This window comes from Anas acuta, chromosome 20 (assembly GCF_963932015.1).
Source record: "Anas acuta chromosome 20, bAnaAcu1.1, whole genome shotgun sequence".
Lineage (NCBI taxonomy): Eukaryota > Metazoa > Chordata > Aves > Anseriformes > Anatidae > Anas > Anas acuta.
In genome coordinates this window covers 10055550-10079247 of record NC_088998.1, presented here as the reverse complement: position 1 = coordinate 10079247, position 23698 = coordinate 10055550, and the positions used below count along the sequence as shown (strand labels likewise).

At 36.5% G+C, this 23698-nt stretch overlaps 1 protein-coding gene and 1 non-coding gene across 5 annotated transcripts in view; both read left to right on the top strand.

Annotated features, from left to right (window-relative positions):
- The window catches only part of RC3H2 (ring finger and CCCH-type domains 2), a 29755-nt gene extending 6067 nt beyond the window's left edge, over positions 1-23688 (top strand). Inside the window, exons 2-21 of one of the 4 annotated variants that reach the window (XM_068657015.1) lie at positions 1754-2050; positions 3459-3576; positions 4030-4263; positions 5208-5383; positions 6328-6528; positions 6919-7051; positions 7290-7408; positions 7782-7894; positions 8516-8824; positions 9604-9818; positions 10927-11354; positions 11814-11984; positions 13179-13334; positions 14256-14469; positions 14682-14766; positions 15289-15370; positions 15751-15885; positions 16454-16561; positions 17624-17772; positions 18385-23688. In XM_068657015.1, coding sequence (XP_068513116.1) covers positions 1820-2050; positions 3459-3576; positions 4030-4263; positions 5208-5383; positions 6328-6528; positions 6919-7051; positions 7290-7408; positions 7782-7894; positions 8516-8824; positions 9604-9818; positions 10927-11354; positions 11814-11984; positions 13179-13334; positions 14256-14469; positions 14682-14766; positions 15289-15370; positions 15751-15885; positions 16454-16561; positions 17624-17772; positions 18385-18583 — 3576 coding nt within the window. In that variant the 5' untranslated portion in view covers positions 1754-1819 and the 3' untranslated portion in view covers positions 18584-23688. The remainder of the gene's footprint in view (positions 1-1753; positions 2051-3458; positions 3577-4029; positions 4264-5207; positions 5384-6327; positions 6529-6918; positions 7052-7289; positions 7409-7781; positions 7895-8515; positions 8825-9603; positions 9819-10926; positions 11355-11813; positions 11985-13178; positions 13335-14255; positions 14470-14681; positions 14767-15288; positions 15371-15750; positions 15886-16453; positions 16562-17623; positions 17773-18384) is intronic. The other 3 variants (XM_068657017.1, XM_068657016.1, XM_068657018.1) reach the window with 3 other exon arrangements.
- On the top strand, positions 6715-6830 carry LOC137842878 (small nucleolar RNA SNORD90). Its single transcript, XR_011089262.1, has one exon. It is a non-coding gene; the product is annotated as a small nucleolar RNA SNORD90 (small nucleolar RNA).
- Positions 23689-23698: the final 10 nt, after the last annotated feature.

Here is a 23698-nt window from a genome sequence, read left to right as displayed (position 1 = left end):
TCATTGTTTATTTTTGCAATTATTTGCTTGTCTTCTGCATTTCCTTGGTTAAAAGATAAATGTAGCAGCAGCGGATTAAAGATGAGCGCCTTTTTTACCTCTGCAAGAGCTTTGCCTGTGCTTTTGTAGAAGTTGGATGAAAATCTATTTTGTCCTGTGGATGTGAATATTCTGGCTGATGCTGCAAGCGTTGTCTCAGCAGTCTGGCTTTGGAGGGACAGGTTCAACTTTCAGTTTTTGTTTTACATTTACTATGGGAATTCATTTGGGGAGGGAAAATCTCTGCATAATATTGAAAAGCTCGCTGAGATAAGGACATCCTGTACAAGTGTCCTGTTACTTAAAGGCCACTGAATGTTCATAGTACTAAGTAGGATTTCTAAACAGATGGTCATAATTAACATAAAATACATCCACACATCAAGTCTATTTGGTGTTCTGGTAATTATTTCAATGGTCCGATACTTTAGCATTAATTAAACTGTAGCACAGCCAACAATGGGATCGCCGTGAAAAGTCACTGAATTCAAATGCAGAGGGGAGAGCTCAGCTTCCCTTTTTCCATCATTGGAAAAGAAAAATAAAATCCTAAACGTGTAATTAAAACACTTGTGTATTTGCATTTCTAACAAGCTGCTAGGGTAGGCTTGTTCATTGCCTTGAAGTGAACTAACTGGTCTCTGGGTTGCATGGAAAGTCAACATCGCGGCACATTGCAGGGAAGGGTGGGGCTGCTCAGCTCCTAGATGAAGCTGTGAATGTAAATCTGCCTGACGAAAGCTTCAATGGGAGCGGTTTCGATGAACTTCTTAGGCCTGTTATCTTCTCTGTAGAACTTAAATTATATAAAATTGTCTATCTTTCAGAACAATGTCTCTGTTTTTTCTCTGGAATACAATTACGTGACAGAATTGCATGGTACTGCTAGACAGAGTGCTGATTTTTAAGACAAAAGACTTAATGACAAGTCAGCTGAAGTTGTTGCTTGCTTTATCAAGACTGTTGTCCAAAATGCCTGGATGTTCAGTATATTGGGTATTTTCTTTCAAGCTTACTGAAGTGGAGTCGCGTTGTTGTCAGGTAGAGATGTGACAAGCAACACTGAACACCAGTATCTCTGCCTGGGAGAAGAGCCCTTCTGAGGGGTTCTCAGGAAAAAAGGGGAAATGGCATAAGAGAATCGTAAAACTAATCTTACTCCTTCGGTATCTTCTTATTCTCAACAGAAATGCCTTAGAGAAACAGAAAATGCTTCTTTAAAAAAGTGAAAGGCAGTGTTTAGTTTGGTGTCTGATTAAATCCGAATAAGAACTTCAGAAGGAAGGCATTGTTCTACTTCAGATGAAAACACGTAACGTTTTATACTCCCTCATTTTGTGTGCTGTCTCCCCAGGCCCCTTCTGCAATCAGGGAATGTTTTTAGCATTTTGAAAATTTGAGTTTAGATGGGATTGATTCATGCTTACACACTTTCTGCGCCAATAAATGTCTTCCTTTTCATCCACTAACAGTGTATATAATCCCATGAGAAGAACTTTAATGCCGTTTATTGTGAATATGTTTAAATTTAATTTCTGGTAGTCTGCATTGATTCAGTTCATGAGCCTTTTTTCGTACAGTTACTAAAATTAAGTTGTTTTTTTTTTTGACATGATTCATTTTTATTCTGTAAAGTATTGAAATTGTATTTTTATTAAAAATTATTCTAAATTATCAGAAAGCATGTTTTAAATAATCTGTTATTCACTTACAGCTGCCAAAACGTAGTACAGTGAAATAATGGTCTGCTAGCCTGCTAAACAAGTGTCCAGCTTCCACAATGCCTGTGCAGGCAGCTCAGTGGACAGAATTTCTGTCCTGCCCAATCTGCTACAACGAGTTTGATGAGAATGTGCACAAACCCATCAGCTTAGGTTGCTCTCACACTGTCTGTAAGACCTGCCTGAACAAGCTTCATCGCAAGGCATGTCCTTTCGACCAGACTGCCATCAATACAGACATCGATGTGCTTCCTGTAAACTTTGCACTCCTCCAGTTAGTTGGAGCCCAGGTATGATTTAAGCAGCTTTTTGTTTTGCCACTCCGTGTTATTAGCATTTACGTGCAGTACATGTGCTGATACTTTCCCCTCATTTTAGGCTGAGAAATGGCAAGGCTTTGACTTTGTGCTATGTTAAAGTCCATGTGTACCCTAAAAGGAGCCACACCATTTTCAGAACCATCCACTTCTCAGGAAATGAAAACTTATTCTAGTTGTAAACTGAATTCTGGTTTAAAAAGGCTCTTGAACTGTGACTGGAGAAAAATGCCTATTAGGATATAAACAATTATGCGTCACTAGAAAAGCAAGCCTGCAGACTACACTCATTCATTCTAAATTTTCTTGCAAGGAGTCTCATTTCTACATGTCACATGTTCGAAGTAGCTAGCTGTTCAACCAAGTTCCAGAAATGTGTGTGTAATTTTTTTAAATATGCATGATGGCTTTTCAGTTGCATTTTCAGATAGTGGCTAATCAGGCCAGGAATGTTCCCAGTGCTGTCTCGTAGCAGTGGCAAAACAGCGATTATATAATCAGTACTGTGCTTTATGGGGACTAAATAAGTCTGTTCACCTTCTGCTGATTCATGTGCTTTTTCGTTTTACTCTGGTAATAACACCTAGGTGATGCAGTAAGGACGCTTTTTACTTTCCTTTTTAATGCCTTATCACATGCCTAGACACAACGATTGGTAATAACACTATGTGTCAGTGTTCTCATTTCTCAAATTCATCTGTTCCTTTCTTTTTTTTTTGTTTCTAAATTTGTGTCTAGTCACTGCCTTGATCTTACAACGTTTGTTTTCGTGGTCTCCTAACTTCTTGCTACGTCTTTCAAACAATTGACTGTATTGTGACTAATGTTCCTTCTATTTTCATAGTCTGACCTTGTTAATCCACTTTGAGTTTTTCCACCAGTTAAGTTTGCTAGTTCTTCTCTTTGAAGACTTCAAAGCTATTTGTATGTCTATGTGCCTTTGTGCTTAAATTATTTTTCTTTAACTCTGTTTTTGACTTTTTCATACTGTATTCTTGCCAATTGAATTATAACTTCCCTGTCTGTAGTAAATCATGCTGGTCTTGTACACTGATCATCTCACAAATCTTGTGTTCTTCATTTATCTGTTAACTACATTCTCATGAGGCCTTGGTTATTGATTTTTTTTTTTTTATCTTACCTTTATTTTTCATGTGTTAAGTACTAACAAAAGTAATCTTTCATTACCATGATCTTTGTCTTTAGTCCTTTCTGTTATTCCTTATTGCATTCCAGACAACATGGGTGGGTCCTGTCTTCTCTAAAAAGCATCGTACATCTGCAGTGTTATGTAATTAACAGTAGTGATGTTGGTGCCATCATAGGCTTGTCAGATGGATATATTTAATTTTTTTCTACCCTCTTCCTTGCGTTTTTGTAGGTACCTGATCATCAGACAGTAAAGTTGAGTAATGTAGGAGAGAACAAACATTATGAAGTAGCAAAGAAATGTGTTGAGGATTTGGCACTCTACTTAAAGCCATTAAGTGGAGGAAAAGGTGAGTTTCTCCTGAACAGCAGAATTTTGATGCAGCAGATTGGCTTACTTTTAACAGCATTATGTTTTCAGCATTGATTTTAGGCTTCAGTGGGATAATTCTCATTTTCAGAATAAAATTTCCCTGATGTCTTTAAAAGCCTATTCACACCTGTCACACTTGGTTCTTAATTTCAAGTTTACAAAATACTCTTACTTAATAATAATTCCATGTACTAACTTTGTATTAAAGCAGAACTTCCCTCAAAGGAAGGGTTTGACGTCAATTTAAGACTCTAATTAAAATTCTTTTTGATAATGAGTTGCCCAGAATTGCCCAAGAGAAAGGAAGATACCTGTGATTAGATTCAAGTCCTAGAGACATACATATACTATTAGACATTTTTGTTTGCCTTGTTTAGATTAATTTGCCTGATAAAAAGCAGTAGTTTACCTTTTCTTTCCTTCCTCGTAGGTGTTGCTAGCTTGAATCAGAGTGCACTGAGCCGTCCAATGCAAAGGAAGCTTGTGACACTAGTGAATTGTCAACTGGTAGAGGAAGAGGGTCGGGTTCGAGCTATGAGGGCAGCTCGATCACTGGGAGAGAGAACTGTTACAGAACTGATCTTGCAGCACCAAAATCCTCAGCAGCTTTCTGCCAACCTTTGGGCTGCTGTCAGGGCACGGGGATGTCAGTTTCTAGGGCCAGGTAAGGTAATTACAGAATCTGCAACAGAGTATGTTCAGCTGTACCTTTTCCTGATGCAAAAACATTCCTTGGAAGTTTCTTCTGTGCAGCTGAAAGTGCAGTTACTTCTGGTTTTCAACTTTAAGCTAAGAAGAAAGGGAAAAGAAAAAAAAATAAACCTACAAGTTAATAGAATTTGCTTTCTTAAAAGTTTTTTTTTTTTTTCTGCCTTATTGACTGTTCTTTGAAATGGTGAGGAATTATTTCAAAACTCCCAGCAAAGAGGAGTAAATAAACACGCTTTCTGCACAGCATGTAATGCGGTGCAACTAACATAGACTAGTTGTACTGCTACCTGTGATCAGAATTTGATAGAAAACTGCAAATGTTCTCTTGTTCATCCAGTAGGTGTAAGTACACTCAGTCTAACTTTAATTGCAGCATACTTTATTTTTAAATTTTATAATGATAGTGTTTCTATCTTCAATACAAACAACAAATTCTTAAAGTATGCTGCAAAAGTAAGCACGGAGATGGGAAGGAAGTTGCGTTTAAACTGGAAGTATTCCTCTCATGATTCTGATAATTGATAGTAGCGTTGCTGTGCCGTTCTCATATTCTGTACAGCTTCATGGTGTAGCATTGTTGAAGTGTCCAAAATGACAAAGGCTGTAAGACTACACTGTAGAGGAAAGTATAAAAGGTGCACCAGTGATACTTTTATTACTGAAAATCAGTCTTAGCTCTTTAAATTTGCTGTATAAGTATCGTTCTAAATAATCTTTCTAAATTTCTTAAAATATGTTTACAAAACTTTTTTTTTTTTAATTATTAGTGAAATAAAGTAGTAATGAGTTAAGTTCGAGATAATTCATATGTTCCTACTTACGGTGTTAATGTATGGTAGCCTTACTGGTTTCTGGCAACGTATTTCTATGCCTATCTTATGTTTTTCTGTGTTAAAGCTATGCAAGAAGAAGCACTGAAACTTGTATTACTGGCATTGGAAGATGGCTCTGCGCTCTCAAGAAAAGTTCTGGTACTTTTTGTTGTGCAAAGGCTAGAACCAAGATTTCCTCAGGCCTCTAAAACAAGCATTGGTCATGTCGTGCAGCTACTGTATAGAGCATCATGCTTTAAGGTAAAACACCTCAATTAATTTCAAAATATTTGAAGTTTGTTACTGTGAACTAGTGCAATTCCAAAGAACCCTTCCTGTGATTAATCCTTCATCTATAAAATGTTACATAAATTCAGTTTCTACACATTGGAATAGTGTAGAGAATATAGCATAAAACTGACATGAAGTAGTTTAAATATTAAAGTTCTCTGCCAAAGGAACAAATAGTCACATGTGGAAGTAGCTGGAATCAATTCTGGAATTACCACTCATTCCTAATTGCTGTTCTTCCTCTGGAAATTCTCTCCTAAATACAGAGGCATGAAACATGACACTCCCAGCCTGCGTCAGGAAGAAGTATAATATTGTCATTTTTGGCTTTGTTTTTTGTTTGTTTTTGAATCACAGTTAAGAACACGATTATCATAATATCTAATATTTAATGTCACTAAACAAACATCATGAAATCTGTTGCCGCCTTTTATGACAACTGTCTTAATATTTATAGTGGCCTCTCAGGTTAATATTGTACTCCTTAAATGCCACTATCTTAAATTTTTTCTTCCTTTATATCATTTAAGTCAATTCTGGAGTCTTCGTTGTTTCTTTGTCATCTACTGTTGCTGGGCAGCAACAGCTACCGGTAGAACTAGTAAATATCTTATCAGATAACTGATTTGTATGTTCTGTGACTTAAGCAAATCTGATTGACTACTAAGTTGGAAGTAGTGGTGTTGATATCACAGTTTTTTTACTAGTGACCCTGTAAAATCTTGAAGAGCTGGCTGTTTTGCCTGTATGCCCTGCAAGCAGATGAACACACACACACACACAAAAAAAAAAAAGCATATGGTAAATATCCAGCAGTAATATACTTCTGTGTTTTGTGCTGGGTAGCTCTTTTTCTGGTAGTCTTAGAGATTTTTTTGTTAAAGAAGGAGTGTTTACATATTGCTGTTTATTAGGTCACTAAAAGGGATGAAGATTCTTCTCTGATGCAGCTTAAAGAAGAGTTTCGGAGTTACGAGGCTTTGCGGAGAGAGCATGATGCCCAAATTGTTCACATTGCCATGGAAGCAGGACTTCGAATATCACCAGAACAATGGTCTTCCCTTCTTTATGGTGACTTGGCACATAAATCACACATGCAATCCATTATCGACAAGGTTTGTCAAGGGGATGGTTTTAGTATCTTTGTAATATTATATTTGACTGTTCAATGTTATACTGAAAATCCAAGAACTACTTCAGTTACTTTTTTGTCTTTGGTTTTATCAAATATTGATTGAAACTAGAATGAAGACTTTTCCTCACTGTAGTGTACTCTTCATATGAAGACATTTTGTTTTCTAGTATAGTGTTTTTTTGTGTCTTATGATGAAGCTTCATAGGGCAGATTCTGAGTTGAGAAATGAAATTTCTCTCCACTGATACTTGCTATGTACTATCTGAAGACACTGCTTATTGCATTTAGGAACCAATTTAATGAAAATCTTCTTAAAATTAGCAGTTCACAGCTGTATGATGCAACACACTAATACTTACTTTGTTTTCAGCTCCAATCTCCAGAGTCTTTTGCGAAGAGTGTACAAGAATTGACAATTGTCTTGCAGCGCACGGGTGATCCTGCAAACTTAAACAGGCTCAGGCCTCATTTGGAGCTCCTGGCAAATATTGATCCAAATCCAGGTATGCAAATAAATCTTATTTTAAGATCTCTTCACATTCTTCATATCTAGCAAAGTAAATTATATAAGATAACCTCTGTTCCTAGTTTCAAAATTCCTGTTAATTAATGTAGTGTATCATAAACTCTTCTTCAGGATTCTCTGAATTCTGTGCTACTTTAGTGTTTTGGTAGAGTTGTCTCATTTATGATACACTTAGAAGTATTGACAGAGACAAGCCTGCTTTTTAATAATTTTAGATGCAGCATCTCCAACATGGGAGCAGCTGGAAAATGCAATGGTGGCTGTAAAGACTGTGGTACATGGATTGGTGGATTTCATTCAGAATTACAGTAGAAAAGGACATGAAACTCCACAGGTAACTATATTTGACTATTGTATGATATGTCTTAATCTACCACTTAAAGACGCAACTTTGGAAAATAAATAAATAAATAAATAAATGGTTAACCTGAAATATTAATGGCATTTTCTGTGTAATAATCAGTGGTACTGTTAACTGCTGCATTCAGGTTTTGAAAACTTAACGTTTTCAAAATATGGAATACAGGAGAGCTTACTGTAGTGAGATTCGTACAGTGGCATAGTACTTAACCCATCAACAAGAGATTTCCTTAGTTTTCTGATTAAAGATGCAAAATTTTAAAACTTCTTAAATGTGTGTATTTTTAGGCTATTTTTGTCTTTTTATTGGTGTATAAGCGGAATGTCTTTTATTTGTGTTTCTTAAGCCACAACCAAATAGCAAATACAAAACAAGTATGTGCCGAGACCTTCGACAGCAAGGGGGATGTCCAAGAGGAACCAACTGTACTTTTGCTCATTCTCAGGAAGAGCTTGAAAAGTGAGTATAGGAGACTCTTTTTTTCCCCAATTTAAATCCAAAAAGTTTTCCTTAGAACTTTGAAAGTGGTTTCTTCTATGCATTTATTCATTCTGAATGGGTTCATGAATGTCTTGAAGTGACAGCTTGTAATGTGAACTTGAAGGTACAGTAAAGCAATACCTGGAAACTAATTGCATTTTTTTTTTTTAATAAAATTTTACTTTATATTATCACTATATATTATGAAATATTGTAGGTTCAGTCTGTCAGGGATTGGTCATACTGTCCACAGGGGAAAGAATGTTAATTATATTTTAATTAAGTAGTAAATTGAGTTTTTTAGATAATATGTAACATATGCATTTTTAAAACTGTTTTCATGCAAATCCACTTCCAAAGAACTGCAGAAGTGAATCTTCTTAGAGGAGGTGGTTTTTGGTTACAGGGAAAACACTGATGTTCTACTTGCAGATTCGGCCAAACTGTTGAAAATAAATACCGGTGTAAGCTCCTGTAATTTTTGGTTATAATATTTATCTCAGTCCCTCTCTTTAGTCAGTTTTACAAATAAATCGAACTGTCCAATAAGCATTTCTTTAATCATCTGTGTTTTCTGTGTTTGCATATGTTTGTTTGTAGATACCGCCTGAGGAACAAAAAAATCAGTGCAACAGTGAGAACGTTCCCCCTTCTAAATAAAGTTGGTGTAAATAGCACTGTCTCGACCACTACGGGAAATGTAATTTCTGTCATAGGAAGCCCTGAAGCAACAGGGAAGATAGTGCCGAGTAGTAATGGAATAGCTAATCTAGAAAGTGGTGTTCCCCAGTTGATCCCTCGCTGTGCAGACACCTCTTTGAGAGCTTTGGAGAACACCAAGAAGGGAGGGAAGACTGGAGCCAATGGCCAGAACGTTTCAGGATCCCCTACAGAATCACTACCTGAAAAGTTGGTAACATTTTTTTTTCCATAAAAATAACTAACCACAATATTTTGTCTTTAGATTATCAAGGCAAGAAAGCTTGTGGATCAGAGATAATAGGTACAATTCTGGTCCTGGCTTACTGTTGTTGGTGTTGCTTACTGACTACAGAGTTGTGCAAGATCTTGTACTGCAGTGCGGACATCATACAGAATTTGGATTCAAGCTGTCAGAGCAAACATCAGTTGTTTTAGCTGTTGAATTGTTCTATGTAATATAAATTTGCAAATCTCTCCCTATATCTTTTATTCTGTTGTTCTCAACTGATATATAACTTAGTATTGGGCTATTACATAAAAACAAAACGAAAAAATGGTACTCAAAATTTGATATTCATGCAGTAGTTTGTGTTTTTTTCCTTAAATCAAGAAAAATCTCTTTATAATAAATCCCTTTATAGTCCTGGGAACCTTCGAGGTTTCGGGTTTTCCCTTAAAAATGCTTAGGTACTTCTTTAAGAAACACTGAACCTCTAAATTTTTCAGAGCCTTTGTCTTTACCAGAATACGCTTAGAAGTAGTACGTAAGCTTATGAGGGTATACCAGAACCATCTGTATATGCTTTTGAGTTCTTTTATGAGAGTCTGAGATTTGATAATATCATCAGTTTGGGGTGTTAAATTAAAATTTCAGAGGAAATGACTTCACCCAACTTTTCACTATCCATAGGAGTGTGTACACAGAGAGCTGATTACCTGAAATAAGTTAAGGTCTGCTTAACAATTCCTTGGTAATCCTTTTTCAGCAAAATTGGTTCTCCACCCAAGACTCCTGTAAGCCAGGCAGCAGCTACCTCAGCTGGTCCTCCCAACATTGGAACAGAAGTGAACTCTGTGCCTCCAAAATCCAGCCAGTTTGTTCCCAGAGTACCTGTCTACCCTCCACATTCTGATAATGTTCAATATTTCCAAGATCCCAGGACTCAGTTGTCGTATGAAGTTCCACAGTACCCCCAGACAGGTGAGTGAGATGCATACCAAGATGATAGGTCTGAATTCTCATCTAGATAAGCCTGCGTGTTGTGTGCTAAGAAATAACTAGTTTCATTTTAGTGGATTTCTTTCAGTTTTGTGGATTTCATATCAGCTGAATCTTCATTTAGTAGAATACTGTTCCACTGCTGAATATGGGAGGGACCTGTAGTCTGCTTCCAGTATTGGTGATTCTTGGTTTTGAGTGCTGTATATTATGCAACTTGTACCTTGATAATCCAGAGCTTGAACCTCAGCATCTCTCATGTACTTTTTCCTTCATTAGCATTTAAACAGGTTTAGTTAGGCTCACTCACCTTGTGCCCTATCCATGGAGGATATCTGTAGCCAGGATTCAGACCCAGAGGCATTGCTTGCTTCTAGTAGTGTTTAATAAACAAGAGAAATGCCCTGCTGGATTACATGTATTATTAGGAGTTTTGTTTTTTTTCCTGCTTTAGTCATTCAGAGTCATGGGGAAGAACAGTGTTTTCATGTACTATGATGCTCTTATCTCTTTGTATTTGCTCAGATGTTTTTGAGAGGTTTCAATTACCTTTTTAGGTTGCCATATGCATGTTTATATTCAAACTATTAAGACTTTGTTCTAGCATCGGGTCATTCACAAGCTATCAGAACAAATGTTAGAGGTGTTCAGGCAACTCTCTCCAATGAAAAGGAGTAAACCAAGTGTGAAATGGTTACTTAGAAACCTTTGAAATTATTTATTTTTAGCAGTGTAGCTTTTATTTTAGAGGTGCTATTTTAATTGTGTATATAAAGAAGTGTTTAAAATGCTGACTTTTTAGTTACATAGACGGTTAAACCGCAGTATCTGGTAGCAATGGCAGAGAAAGTTGGTTTTCCAGATTGGGTCATGCTAGTAAAGGGTCAGCACTGCATCTGCAAATGTGGTTGTCATACATGAAATTATATTCCATTAAAGAGATGATAGGGTCAGTAGTGAGTTTGTAGAAATGTGACACTTCATTCTCTAAAGGTGTAATGCTTTACTTAATGCTATTTGCAGTTTTAGAAGGTGTAAATTTATGGGTCATTTGTGGTCACATTAAATATACCTTTTTCCAATTTTCAAGGCTATTATCCACCACCTCCAACAGTACCAGCTGGCGTGGCTCCCTGTGTTCCTCGCTTTGTGAGGTCCAATAATGTTCCAGAATCCTCCCTCCCACCTGCTTCCGTGCCATATGCCGATCATTACAGTACATTTCCCCCTCGAGATCGACTGAATTCTCCTTACCAACCTCCTCCTCCGCAGCCGTATGGACCAGTTCCTCCTGTCCCTTCTGGAATGTATGCTCCAGTTTATGACAGCAGGCGCATCTGGCGCCCACAGATGTATCCACGAGATGATATGATTAGGAGCAATTCTTTACCTCCCATGGATGTGATGCACTCATCTGTCTATCAGACATCATTACGTGAGAGATACAACTCTTTGGATGGGTATTACTCTGTGGCTTGTCAACCCCCAAATGAACAGAGGACTGTGCCTTTACCAAGGGTAAGTGCGAGCCAGAAAGAGAGAGATTAAGCTTTATTCTAAAGGTCATTACTGAAGAGTTGGTAAATAATTAGCATAGGCCTCCTCTGTTTAGGTGAGGTTACAGAGATAAGAAATTAGACCTGGACAAAGTTTTTGTTCTGTTTTATAAACAGAATAAATTGAGCCTGTGAAATAGATTACTGTAATCTGGAATAGAACCAGAGTAGTGCTGCCTCTGGAATTCCTGTACAGGTTGATTGAATTCATTACATATTGATTGAGTTCATTACATATTTTAAGATTTGATTTACCATATGTGGACTGGATTTTCCTCCAGATCCTTGCAGGATTCTTCTAGTAATATCACTGGAAAGTTACAGTCTCAAGGGAATACATTGTCCAGGTGTGTCTACTGCAAGTATTTACCTTTTGGTTAGAGTATGGCAGAATAAACAGAACTATCTTTATTATTGCTAGGAGCCTTGTGGTCACTTGAAGACTGGTTACGATGAGCAGTTAAGACGGAAGCCAGAGCAATGGGCACAATACCACACGCAGAAAACTCCTCTTGTGTCGTCAGCCCTTCATATGGCAACACCATCTCCAACACCACCTTCTCCTCTCTTCAGTGTAGATTTCAGCACAGAGGTGGGAAGCCAAAGAACTTATTTATTTTCCCTTCCTGTTTCTGTAAGATGCCATTTAATATTTCTAGTAAAGATTTTCCTTCTGCCATCTATTGTTCAGAAAATGAATTTCTTCTTTTAGCAAGAGGAGAGTAGTATCTAATCATGAATACATTCAATTTGTTATTAAGCTGATGCTAAATGTGATTGCTGAAAAACTTCAAAAAGCGAAGAGGTCAATTCAATTTCCTTTCATTAAAGGAAATATAACTACGTTGAACTTGCTTTGTGAATTTCACAGAGTGAGTTTGTTGTTGTTTTTTTTTTGTTGTTGTTGTTCTCCACACATAGGAAACAATGGTTGTTTTCCACTAAGGACCTTCCTTAACATATTCCAAATTGGCATTATGGCATGATGTGTAGACTGAATCAACCTGCAAAAATGCTTGTCAAATCCCAGAGAATATATACCCATTAAAAGTGACAAAAGATACTGGCAGAATATTGTGTACCTATGCGACACAGTTCTGTAAGCAAGAATGGAAATTTACCAAATACGAATTGTGTGCTTTAAGTGTGGGGGGTAAAAATAAAAAATGAAAAAAATCATTGTTTTCTATACATGTAACTTAAATGCATCCAAGAAATTCTTTGAGAATGAGAACCACTGTACCAAGCACTCTTTGCTGTAGATTACTGGTTTCACTGTTCACATTTGTGGCGTTCTACTGTAATTATTCAGAATAGGTCTTGTAAAGGTAGATATACCTGAAGTCTTTCATGGGTGTATTCAAGGTATATCAGGATTTAGGTCTTCATACAGGTTGGAGTGTTCTGAGTCGTACTTCTATCTGCCACTGGCTTCTACAGTAAAGAAAAATGCATGGCTTCCTCTGAATTAACTTACTGTAGGTAATCACACGGAGAAACCCGCTGCTAATATAGCGACACTGATTTCAGCCTCTTATCTTGTCAGGTCAGACAGTTACTTGTACTGGGAAAGCCTTACCCTTCTTGGACAGCTGTCAGCTGCACTGGTTTAAAATTTGATTGTTGCATGGGTTATGCTGTCCCTGAGTCAAGTCTTGAACATGGATATACCTCCTTGGTTGACTTTTGAGATAATATTATTAAATAGCAGTAAATGTCTTTTCTTATTTTAAGACTGAATTCCCTGTTTTTCTTATTTATTACTTATTTATTCCCTTTTCTGTAGTTCTCAGAGAGTGTCAGTGATTTGAGTGGAACTAAATTTGAGGAAGACCATCTCTCTCACTATTCACCGTGGTCTTGTGGCACTATTGGCTCTTGTATAAATGCTATCGACTCAGAGCCCAAGGATGTGATTGCCAATTCAAATGCCGTGTTAATGGTAGGGGTTTTCTGCATGTTATCTCATTAGTGTAATGATACTTACATGCTGAAGTGTCTTCTGTTTGATTAAACAAGCCTTTTTTTTCTTTTATTGACAGCTTCTATTTTTAGTATTTTAGTTTAAAGTAGCTTGGCCCATCTGAAATTGTTTGGAGTATCTCTTCCCAGTTTTGTAAACAAACTACATGTTTATGTCAGTGACAGGACATAGTGCCAGGAATAAAATTCTCAGACATCTGAAGCAACCATGTTAATAACACATCCCTCTAAATCAAATTTGTATTCAAAATGTTTTGAGTAGATGGTCTATAAATTGATTGGATTCACTAATTTTCTTTAAATGTATTCTCTAATTATTGGAGTGATGGGATAAAAATGTTGACTTCTCAATCCTGTCTCTTTTATCAACTTTTTATCATCTGATTTTAATGAGTGGGGGAAAAAAATGAAGTACTTCAGGAAACAAAAAAAAGAAATGTAGTATGAATCGTGGCACACAGCTTACTTTTGGAAGGCTGAGAGCTTATGCTTTTTAGAGACTTTCTGTTATACAGTGTAGCAGGTTACCTTTATGTCCTGTGTAGAACATACAACCAAATCTCATAATTTCTCAAGTGTTTTTAATACTTCCTCCTAATACAGGAAATGGTAGTGAAGGACCTTAAAGCAATAGTGGAACATTTTCTGCCTGGAAATACTAGCTTGGAAAAAAAATAGTTCTAATACTGGCAATAGCTTTCTTATGGTCAGTTTGCTGTTAAAAAGAAATAGTGAAATCATCGTGGTCCATCTTGGCTCTCTAGTGGAACTGTTTTTCTTCACTGCATTCAGCAACAGTAGTCAGAAAGTCATTCGCCATCTGAGTTATAGGAATGACCTCAAACAAGTCTGTGTATCTCTTTGTTTCTTAAATACATAGGATTTGGACAGCGGGGATGTTAAAAGGAGAGTGCATTTATTTGAAACTCAGAGAAGGGCAAAGGAAGAAGATCCTATAATCCCGTTTAGCGATGGACCGATCATTTCCAAGTGGGGTGCAATCTCCAGGTCATCCCGTACAGGTTACCACACAACAGATCCTATTCAGGCCACTGCTTCCCAAGGAAGTGCAACTAAGCCCATCAGTGTATCAGGTACAAGTACAGGCTTCCTATTGACAACGTAGCATATATCATGAGCATTTCTTCTTGCTTATATTCATTACAGCAATGAAGATGTAAAAAACTAAAATATCTGTATGTCCTACTTCTTAAGAACAGATACGTATATATATATATATATGTGTGTGTGTGTATATATATAAAAAAAAGATAAGATAATGCAAACATATCTTAAATTGTTATAGATTATGTCCCTTATGTCAATGCTGTTGACTCGAGATGGAGTTCGTATGGCTCAGATTCCACTTCATCAGCACGTTACGCAGAACGGTATGGACTTGTCCTTGGTATACTCAGTTAAAAGTGTTTTCTGTAGCTGGCTAATGTTTAATATCCCTGAATGTAATTTAAAAAAAATAATTACTAATAGACCTTCTTAATTTTTAAAGCAACAGATTTTTTCCATCCATCAGAAAGCCTTTGAAAAACTAAGTTAAAACTTGTGTAGTCTTTAATACTAAATACAGGAATAATACCAGATTACTAGCAATGTTACTATTGAGACACCTACTCAAAGAATTAGTCAGGTACTGCCAAGCTATCATGTCCAAATCTGATCTTGACTAGTTCAAGTTTTCTTGCCACTTCTTACTAATAAGGATGTTTGCTTCATATGATGCTTTGGGGTACTGTTAATATACCCCTTTCCTCCCTTGCCATGAAGATGAAGAGTCGTGTAGTACCTTAGTCATGTAGTTTGTCCAAAAACCTGATATTGATAGACTGTTTTTTTGTCCTTTGATTTAGAAAACTTGCTTTTAATTCCCAGTTTTACCTTGTTTTCTCTTAAAGGGACAGATTCATAGTTACAGATTTGTCTGGTCACAGAAAGCATTCCAGCACTGGAGATTTATTAAGTATTGAATTACAGCAGGTAAGATCAGATATACCATGTGCTTAAAAAAAAAAAAAAATCAAATAAACATTCTTGATATAACCTACAGAAAATAGTGCGATTAACAAGGTGATCAGTAAGTTACCTAGGCATGAGTACCATGGTGCTTCCTGGGGTACAGGTGCATAAGGACAGCTAGTATGACCTGTTCCATTGACATCAATCAGACCATTTTTGGCATAAAGTAGTGGACTTGGTAAATGTCAGTAGATACAGAGCAAAATAGATGTTGGACATCAAAGGAATACATAATTACCCATCTGGAGCGAGAGCTGTTCATTTGTAAGCTAATTTTATATTGCTGTTTGACAATGTGTTCTAAGTATACTTGTAGGTAACTGGTATGTTTCTTTCCATAGGCCAAAAGTAACTCGTTATTACTTCAGAGAGAGGCGAACGCACTAGCCATGCAACAGAAGTGGAATTCTCTAGATGAAGGCAGTCGCCTTACCTTAAATCTTTTAAGCAAGGAAATTGATTTGAGGAATGGTGAGGTAAAGCAAGGGGTAATTGGGATTAAACAAATCTTTGTTGTTGTTGTTTGTTTTTTTTGTGTATATATGTACATATGCACACACAAACACCCTCTCAAATCTAGTGTTCCCAAACATTTATAATTTGTTCTGTGCAAGTTAAGTTGCTATTGTTATTACACCCAAGATCGTTAATTGATCTTGTTATTTCCCAAGATCAAGTAGGAACACCTGCTGTGCTGTTGCTCCAGTCATCCATTTGCAAAATGGGAAGAATGTGACCAATGATCTTCATGTGATACTTTCTCTTTGCTCTACTTGTGCATGTTAAAAATCTAAAACTTCTGTTAATTGGCTACAGAAATTTCAAATCGGTATTTGTTGTCTATATCACTGCTTTGTGAACAGATTATGCTATGTGTCCTGTTTTGCCTATGCCCAAAGTTTTGTGATTAACTAGCTCTTTTGTATCATAGAATTGTTGTGTCCTAGAAATGTACCTTCTGTTTTCACTTTAATATTTGAGTGTTGTGTGAAGCAGGTGAAAAGCCAACTTGATATTTACAGAAAGTATTTTATTCTTTTCTAGACTGATTATACTGAAGACTGTGCAGATGCAAAGCCAGATCGAGACATTGAATTGGAGCTGTCAGCCCTAGATACAGATGAACCCGATGGGCAGGGTGAACAAATAGAAGTAAGTTAACAATCTGTGTCTAAAAAGGTCTCTGGATCCTTTCATTAATTAGTAAAAAAAAAAAATTAACACTTTCCTTTGTGCAGTAGTAGATTATGTTGATAGCAAAGCCTTTCGTCTTACTCTTTGTACTGATATCAAGCGTTTATCTTACTTTAACACTAGGGATCTCATACTTCTTATTCAGATACTGTTAATATGTGGCTGTTAATAATACCTAAGTTAAAAGCCAGCTGACTGTTCCTGCGGTAGCTTTCAGTTTTTTACTCTTTACTTTTTGATAGCATTAGTCACGTGGGAAATCTGTTCCTTTCCCCTTCCTCTTCAGCATTGAAGCTATAATTTAAGAATGTTTTACATTGAAAATCACATTTAAATGTGATCTTTAATTTTTTAAGATCACATTTTATTTTTTAATCTTTTTTTTTTCCTTTTTGATATCCTTTGTTTGAAAAGGACTGAAGAATTTGGAAGCTATTTTCCTTCCTTCTTATACAAATAATTGTGTAAGGACAAATAATTGTGTGTCCCTTGTGAATTCTAATAAACAGAATATGGTGCCTAAACTGCTGGGATTAGCTGTAATTTGAAACAGTTGATCAGCGTGTAATCTAGATATGATCTTATGATCTCTTCTGTAATCTGCCTCTTATGTCAGCTTTATAGCTGGAAAATGATAGAGATGGTCAAAGCACTCCTGAAATGCCTGATGAGGAGGTCACACCTGCAGCTAGGGAGCTTCTGGAAAAAGTTCTGTTTCAATTTCAGTCCTCTTAGGAATTCACAGTTTATATCACATTACTTCTATAAAAAAAAATAAAATAAAATAAATAAATAAATAACAGGAAGAAAAAAGCCATGTTAGAGATATCTGAAGTGATAGGCAAAAATGAAACATGAGCACTTTATATATAAAAATGTGATAGACGTACCAATAGTCTGAAATAAAAATCAAAAGTCACATGGAGACAGTTTCCAGCAGCTTTATGTAGTGGAACATAATAGGAGAATTTGAAGTTGTTAGCAACAGTGTTGATGGACATTTCTCCTTTTCTCCTGTAGGAGATTCTGGATATACAGCTAGGTATTAGTTCTCAAGATGATCAGCTGCTCAATGGAACAACTGTAGAGAACGGGCATCCACTAAAGCAGCACCAGAAAGAATCTATGGAACAGAAGAGACAAAGTTTAGGTGAAGACCTTGTGATTCTGTGAGTGTTAGACAAAACAGCAGTGTCTGCCAGTCTTAGACAAACAGCAGCATCAAAGTAGTTGAAGTGTGGTTGTTTAAGGATGAACTACATACCTTCTCAGACTTGGGGTAGACATCTGCATTGTGTATACATGGTGAAGTGAGAAGAACCTGTTAAGAAATCAAGTTAGGTCACAAATGTGAAAGTCACAGGATGGTACCATTGTTTGTACGCATTGTTGTTATCATATATGCTGAAACGTGTCACAGCTGTTAAAAATACCTTTCACATGTTCAGTAAGCAAAAAATGCAGAAGTATTTTTATAGTTGCCAGAAATTTCGAAAAATTTCAAAAGGTTAAGTTTCAGACTGTTTGCACAAATCTCCATAGAGAGGTAGTTTTTAAAATACACTATTTTAGGTTTACATGTTCTTTAGTTTTTAATATATAATGCAGCCCTTGAAAATGAGGCAGACTGCATTTAACATCTTGAGCATACCCTTCCCTAGTAAGATGTTATTCCTGTTGCTAAAATTGAGTTTGTCAGTATTTATTTAATGCACAGAAATTCAGTTCCGGATACTTGTGCATGTACTTGTTTAATATTTGTAACTTATTTTTCTCCTCAGGGAGGAGCAGAAAACAATCCTGCCCGTAACTTCTTGCTTCAGTCAGCCGATCACAACATCTGTTAGCAATGCAAGCTGCCTGCCCATCAGCACATCAGTCAGTGTTGGCAGCCTCATTTTGAAAACTGCTCACATTATGTCTGAGGATAAAAATGACTTTTTAAAGCCTGTTGCAAATGGCAGGATGGTTAACAGCTGAAAGGCATTCATCTTTCCAGCTTGTGACCACACCATGGAAGCATTTACACTAGCTTTTTATATATATAATATATATTATATAATGTATATTTTTTTTAAAAAAAATAATATTGGGGTCATGCATTTCCTGTGGACTCTTTGATACTTCAAGCCCCTCTCGCATTAGCATTCTGAAGAAAAAAAACTTACTTTACTAGGGTAAGGCGTTCACTTTCCACAAATGAATGGAATTTGGACATTGTTTTACTTAAGCTTAAAGCAGCTTTTTATGAGTTTGTAGCAATCCGGTGCGGTATCTGAGCCATTCTTGTTTAAAATGGCTTCTGTAGAAAACTAACAACTCAGTTATTTAAACTAGCAGGATCCTACAATGATACATCTAGTGAAAGGAAGACTAACTTATTTGTCTCTATTTTGTTTCATGAGAGAAGAACTTGTGTCTCGTTGCAGCTGCTTTTTCCTTAGTTGTGGAACTTTGCATGGAGTATTGTTTCCTGTTTGAAGACTGAGAGGTGGGGATTTGGACTTGAGACTTTTTACAGGGTTAACACACCATTAGCTTTGCACTGCTGCGTTATTTGCAGGTCTGTGGTGCAGTGCTTTGCTGCAGCTTTTTGTTTCCATCCCCCCACCCAGTTTCTGCTTTAGTACTGTAGATACACATACACAGGCTACTTGTCCAAGTAAAGTCACCAGAAGTAAACCAAGTGCCTAAGTCCTCCAGCTAATGTACTAGGTATTGATCTCCCCAAGTTATACATGAAACAATTGTCAACCATTCTGAGAGGTTATGCACTAATGTAATAGCATTTTTTTTTTTTATTAATAGTTCTCAACTTGCAGATTATAGAATCCAGATGACTTGGCAAAAAGTATCAGGTGCTCTTGGCTTTCCTTTGAAAACCCTGTATGTAGTGTTTGCACTGACTAACAAGATGGTATTGCTGTTTTTGTACTGTTTTGTTTTTAATTTAAACTAAATATTGGGAATTTAAGGCAGTTATTACCTTTTGTTTAATGTTGTTAATCATTATTTTGTATTCAGGTTTAATTTTTGCTTGTTCAGTGGCAACTTATTTTCAAAGACCTTGAAAATACAATAATATAGCATTATCTGACCTTCAGAGTACGGAAAAGTGTATGAATTTATGCCCTGTTAAGATGTGACTGAGAATCATGTTAGACATGTCAACTGAAAAGAGTTTTTCATAAATACACACAATGTAGAGCCCTGGGCATATTTTTTTTTAAGAAGCTTAAAAATTGACTTTTTTTCAGAAAAGAAAGCAGGACTCTCCCTCCTGATAATTACTATCTTGTTTGTCCTCTTACTTTTCTTTGTGACAAGTTTTACTTTTTTTTATGTTTTATTAACTTCTGTGAAGTTGTTTACTCTGAAAATTGTACTGGAATATTTTAAGCCAAGCTGATCTTTCACCAGGTGTACTGCATGTAAGGGCTTTTCCTGCTAGCAAAATGCTTAAAGAGGATCATGTTACTGGTCGTCTGAGTTGTTATTTTACAAAATCACAGCTATGTGGTCGGGTAAGATTTTGATAACTGTTTTGTGCACGTTTCTGGGGGGTGGGGGTTGGCGTTTCCCTGAGGGTTACTGATTAGACTAAGTAAATATTGGTGTTTGATATCTCTCCTAACGAACCTGTCCATGAAATAATTATGTTGTAAATATACCTGAAAATCCAAGGGTTAGTTTTGATATTCTGGTGTCAGTATGGAAGATCTTACACATCTATTTAATACTCAAATGTTAAGGAATGTATGTAGAAAAACAGTCAAGTAGTCTTCTAGTGTTCTCTGGCTGTTGCTGTACCTTCCTATAGCCAGTGCCACCTCATAGCTAGGATTAGATTGATGCTTTGTTTCACTTGCAACTCAAAGTGAATGGATACAAGAACCAGACCACCTTTGTCACCTTAACTTATTTCCTATTGATGTTAAATTTAACTTAGAATGTTAGACATAAATATGATTGTTGTATATTTTATACCAAGACCATTCTGTAAATATGAATTTATATTACTTTTGAAATGCTTCTGAGATACTATTATTTGCTGTACAATGTAATTCCAAAACAGATATGCAAACAAGTATGTCTCTTTCATGGATATTTAAACAGTGAGATCTTCCATGTTGAAGGTGATGTAATTTTTTTAAAAGATTTTTAAATTTTAAATTGCTATTTTGTTACAAAAATAGAGAAAATATAAAGGTTTGAGAAGTCCTTATTTGCCCTCAGGGAAAGAGCCCTCTGTGCACCAGAACTCCACAGAACATCTTCAGCATGATCTGAGGGTGAATATATACTACATAAATTGATTGTGTATTTACCTTAACTTTTTAATTTTAAAATTGCAATTTTAAAAACTTGGTTGTGCTCTGCTGGAGGGGGATTGGGATAAGCTGCTTACACACATTTGCCTGTTTGTCCAGTGAAGTTACATAAGCCTAACATATTCCTGCCAACCATATTGGCATATTTAAGAACAAATGTATCTATATACTCTTGTCTGCAGCAGGAGGTCCCATGATAATAGTATTTCTCTAGGATGACCATACACTTCATATGGAAAGTTGGTTCTTAACTGAGGCTAGTTATTTTCTCAAATTTTTAATATAGAGAATGAAAGGCAAAAAGTTACTTGGGGGTTTAAATAGCATGTCAGCTTTTGTCTTGCAGTTTTAACACTGACTATGTGATTTTTGCCATGAAACTATGCCCTCCAGTGCCCTGACAAGTAGAAGCTACAGGTGGGAACCTAGTTCTGGCTTTCTTCTTTGGTGGAGTTTCATCCCTTGACCCTATATAAACAAGTATGTATTCATTTGTCTAGTTGCAAATCAGGTGCCTTTGGGCTACGGAAGGGCTTATTTTCTGACACTGAGATATAGTGACTAATCTTCGTGCATTAATAGCAGTGATTCCCATTTAGGTTTTGGCCTTTGCTGTCAGAAAAAAAAAAAAAAAGGCCCATAGCAGATTGGGGAAAAGAGATTGGCTCTTTTGCTTTGCTTGGACAAGCATTTTTTATTATTTTTGGTTTTGTTTGTTTTTCCCCACCCCTACTAGGGGTACAGCAGGGATTTCACATGCAAGAGATACAGGAGTTATTAGTATCTAAGTTAATTGTGTTGCCTCACTACCTGGATTCATTCCTTGTTTTGCCTCATTTCCCACATAGGTCTTAATAGAGACTAATGCTTGTGCTGGGAGAATGCTTGTGTGAAAAGTAGTTATCTGTACATTCTTAACGTGTAATTATAGCAGAGTGATCGCCCTGCTACTGATATTTTGTTCCTGTAAACAGGTGACAAGAAATGAATCTTAGTGTTTATGCAGATTTTGCATTGTAGAATGTATACTAGACCCTTCAAAGGAAAGGTTAGACTCTTTGCAAAGCAAACTGGCGTTGGTTCTTGGTAGTCTAGTACAGGGACGCTAAAGTTTGACACTTGATTTCAAAGAAGAAAGATTGTATACAGCTGATTATGTTAAATAAGCTCTTCATTGCTCATTGTATAAGTCTAATTTGGGAGGTTTTAGTGCTTTGATAACATGATTGAGATTTTAATTTATCCTGTACTCAAGAGCTGAATGCTGTTCTTGTATAATAGTGTATTAGGCTGGATGAGGTACAAAATAATACACAGTGGTCATAAACAGCTGAGGAAAGAACACTTAAAAATAACTATCTAAACTCAGAATAGTTCCAAACATGTTTTCTGTTTGCTTTCTTAAAGCACAAGTTGTCAAGTTGTACCTGTTGCTGTACATAAACACTGTATGCCAGCAGCTCCTTGATCATATTTGTGAACAGATTTTTCATTATTATTAGACTTATTAAAGGAAGATGCTGAATTTGAGAGTGTAACAAAATGAGAAATGATCGACATATAGTATGTAAAAGTCCATTATTTATGTTGTAGCTTAATCCCTTTTGTTAGGAAATTCCCTCTAATTGAGGGACCTCTTCTGCAAGCAGAACACAAATGTGCTTTTTAAATGACCCAATTCTCCAGTATAAATGAACAGCTGAAATTGGCAGTAGTCGTCACTGTATCTCTTTGCTTGCAAGGGAGCACAACGAGGGAAAAGAACTAGCAGTGATGGGATAAAAACAAATGTGAATATTCCAAATTCCCTGTATCGAACCGTAGCGCTACACCCCGTTACTTGAGGAGTAGGTTTGTGGAAGCTTTTAATCAGTCAAGAGGTTGCTGTAAAAGCTGAAATAAAACAGAGCCTGCATTCACTACTGCCAAAAGCCAGGGTCATTTGCACATAGCCCATCAATTTATCCAGAGTAGATCTCAGTTAATCCAAGGCATGGAAATGCATGCATTTTCTTAGCTGGGCAAACAAGTACATTATACGGTAGTTGTGATACAACACACGTGGCTTTTATTTGTACTGCACATACCCACTGTACAGCCACTCAGAAGTATTGTGGTTAGCTTGCAGCATCTGCTGTCCGCATTTATACTGTTTACTGCGTATTCTTTTCCCTGGAAGTTTTAAGGAAATTTTTTTTCTTGTTGCATTGATTACATTTTATAAATTTGCTTAGCTGGAAAGTTTGGGAAAAGAGGCCTGTTTGTCAATTGTACAACCGATTGTGAAGCTCTAGTGTGAATATTTTTACGTCTGTATTAGACATTTTCTTTGCAAATCTATTGTTCGATTGAAATGTAAATGAAATAAAAGATGGTGTACACCCATCATGTATAAAGCAGGCACCATCGCTACGATGGATTTAATGCTCATTTTTATGGCGCATTCTCAGCTTCTATTTAAAACTATAATTTAAAATCTGTAAAATGAAATGGGGTTATATGGGGGAGTAAATTCTATTCCGTTTATTTCGGTTTTATTCCCGACTTGTACTGTTTCCCTTTGTGTTAGAAGTAGGGCAGGGCCCGGCGGGGCGCTCTGTGCGTGTTTGCTGTAGCACTGAAGTGAAGAGGTTTTAGCTTTGGCTGGTCACAGAGTAGAGCATCATGGTTTTCAGTGTTTGAGAGAATCGATGGAAGAAGTTTGCAGTATTGACATGTATTTGCATGCACAAATAAAAATTATTTGTCCACCTTCACCGCCTCC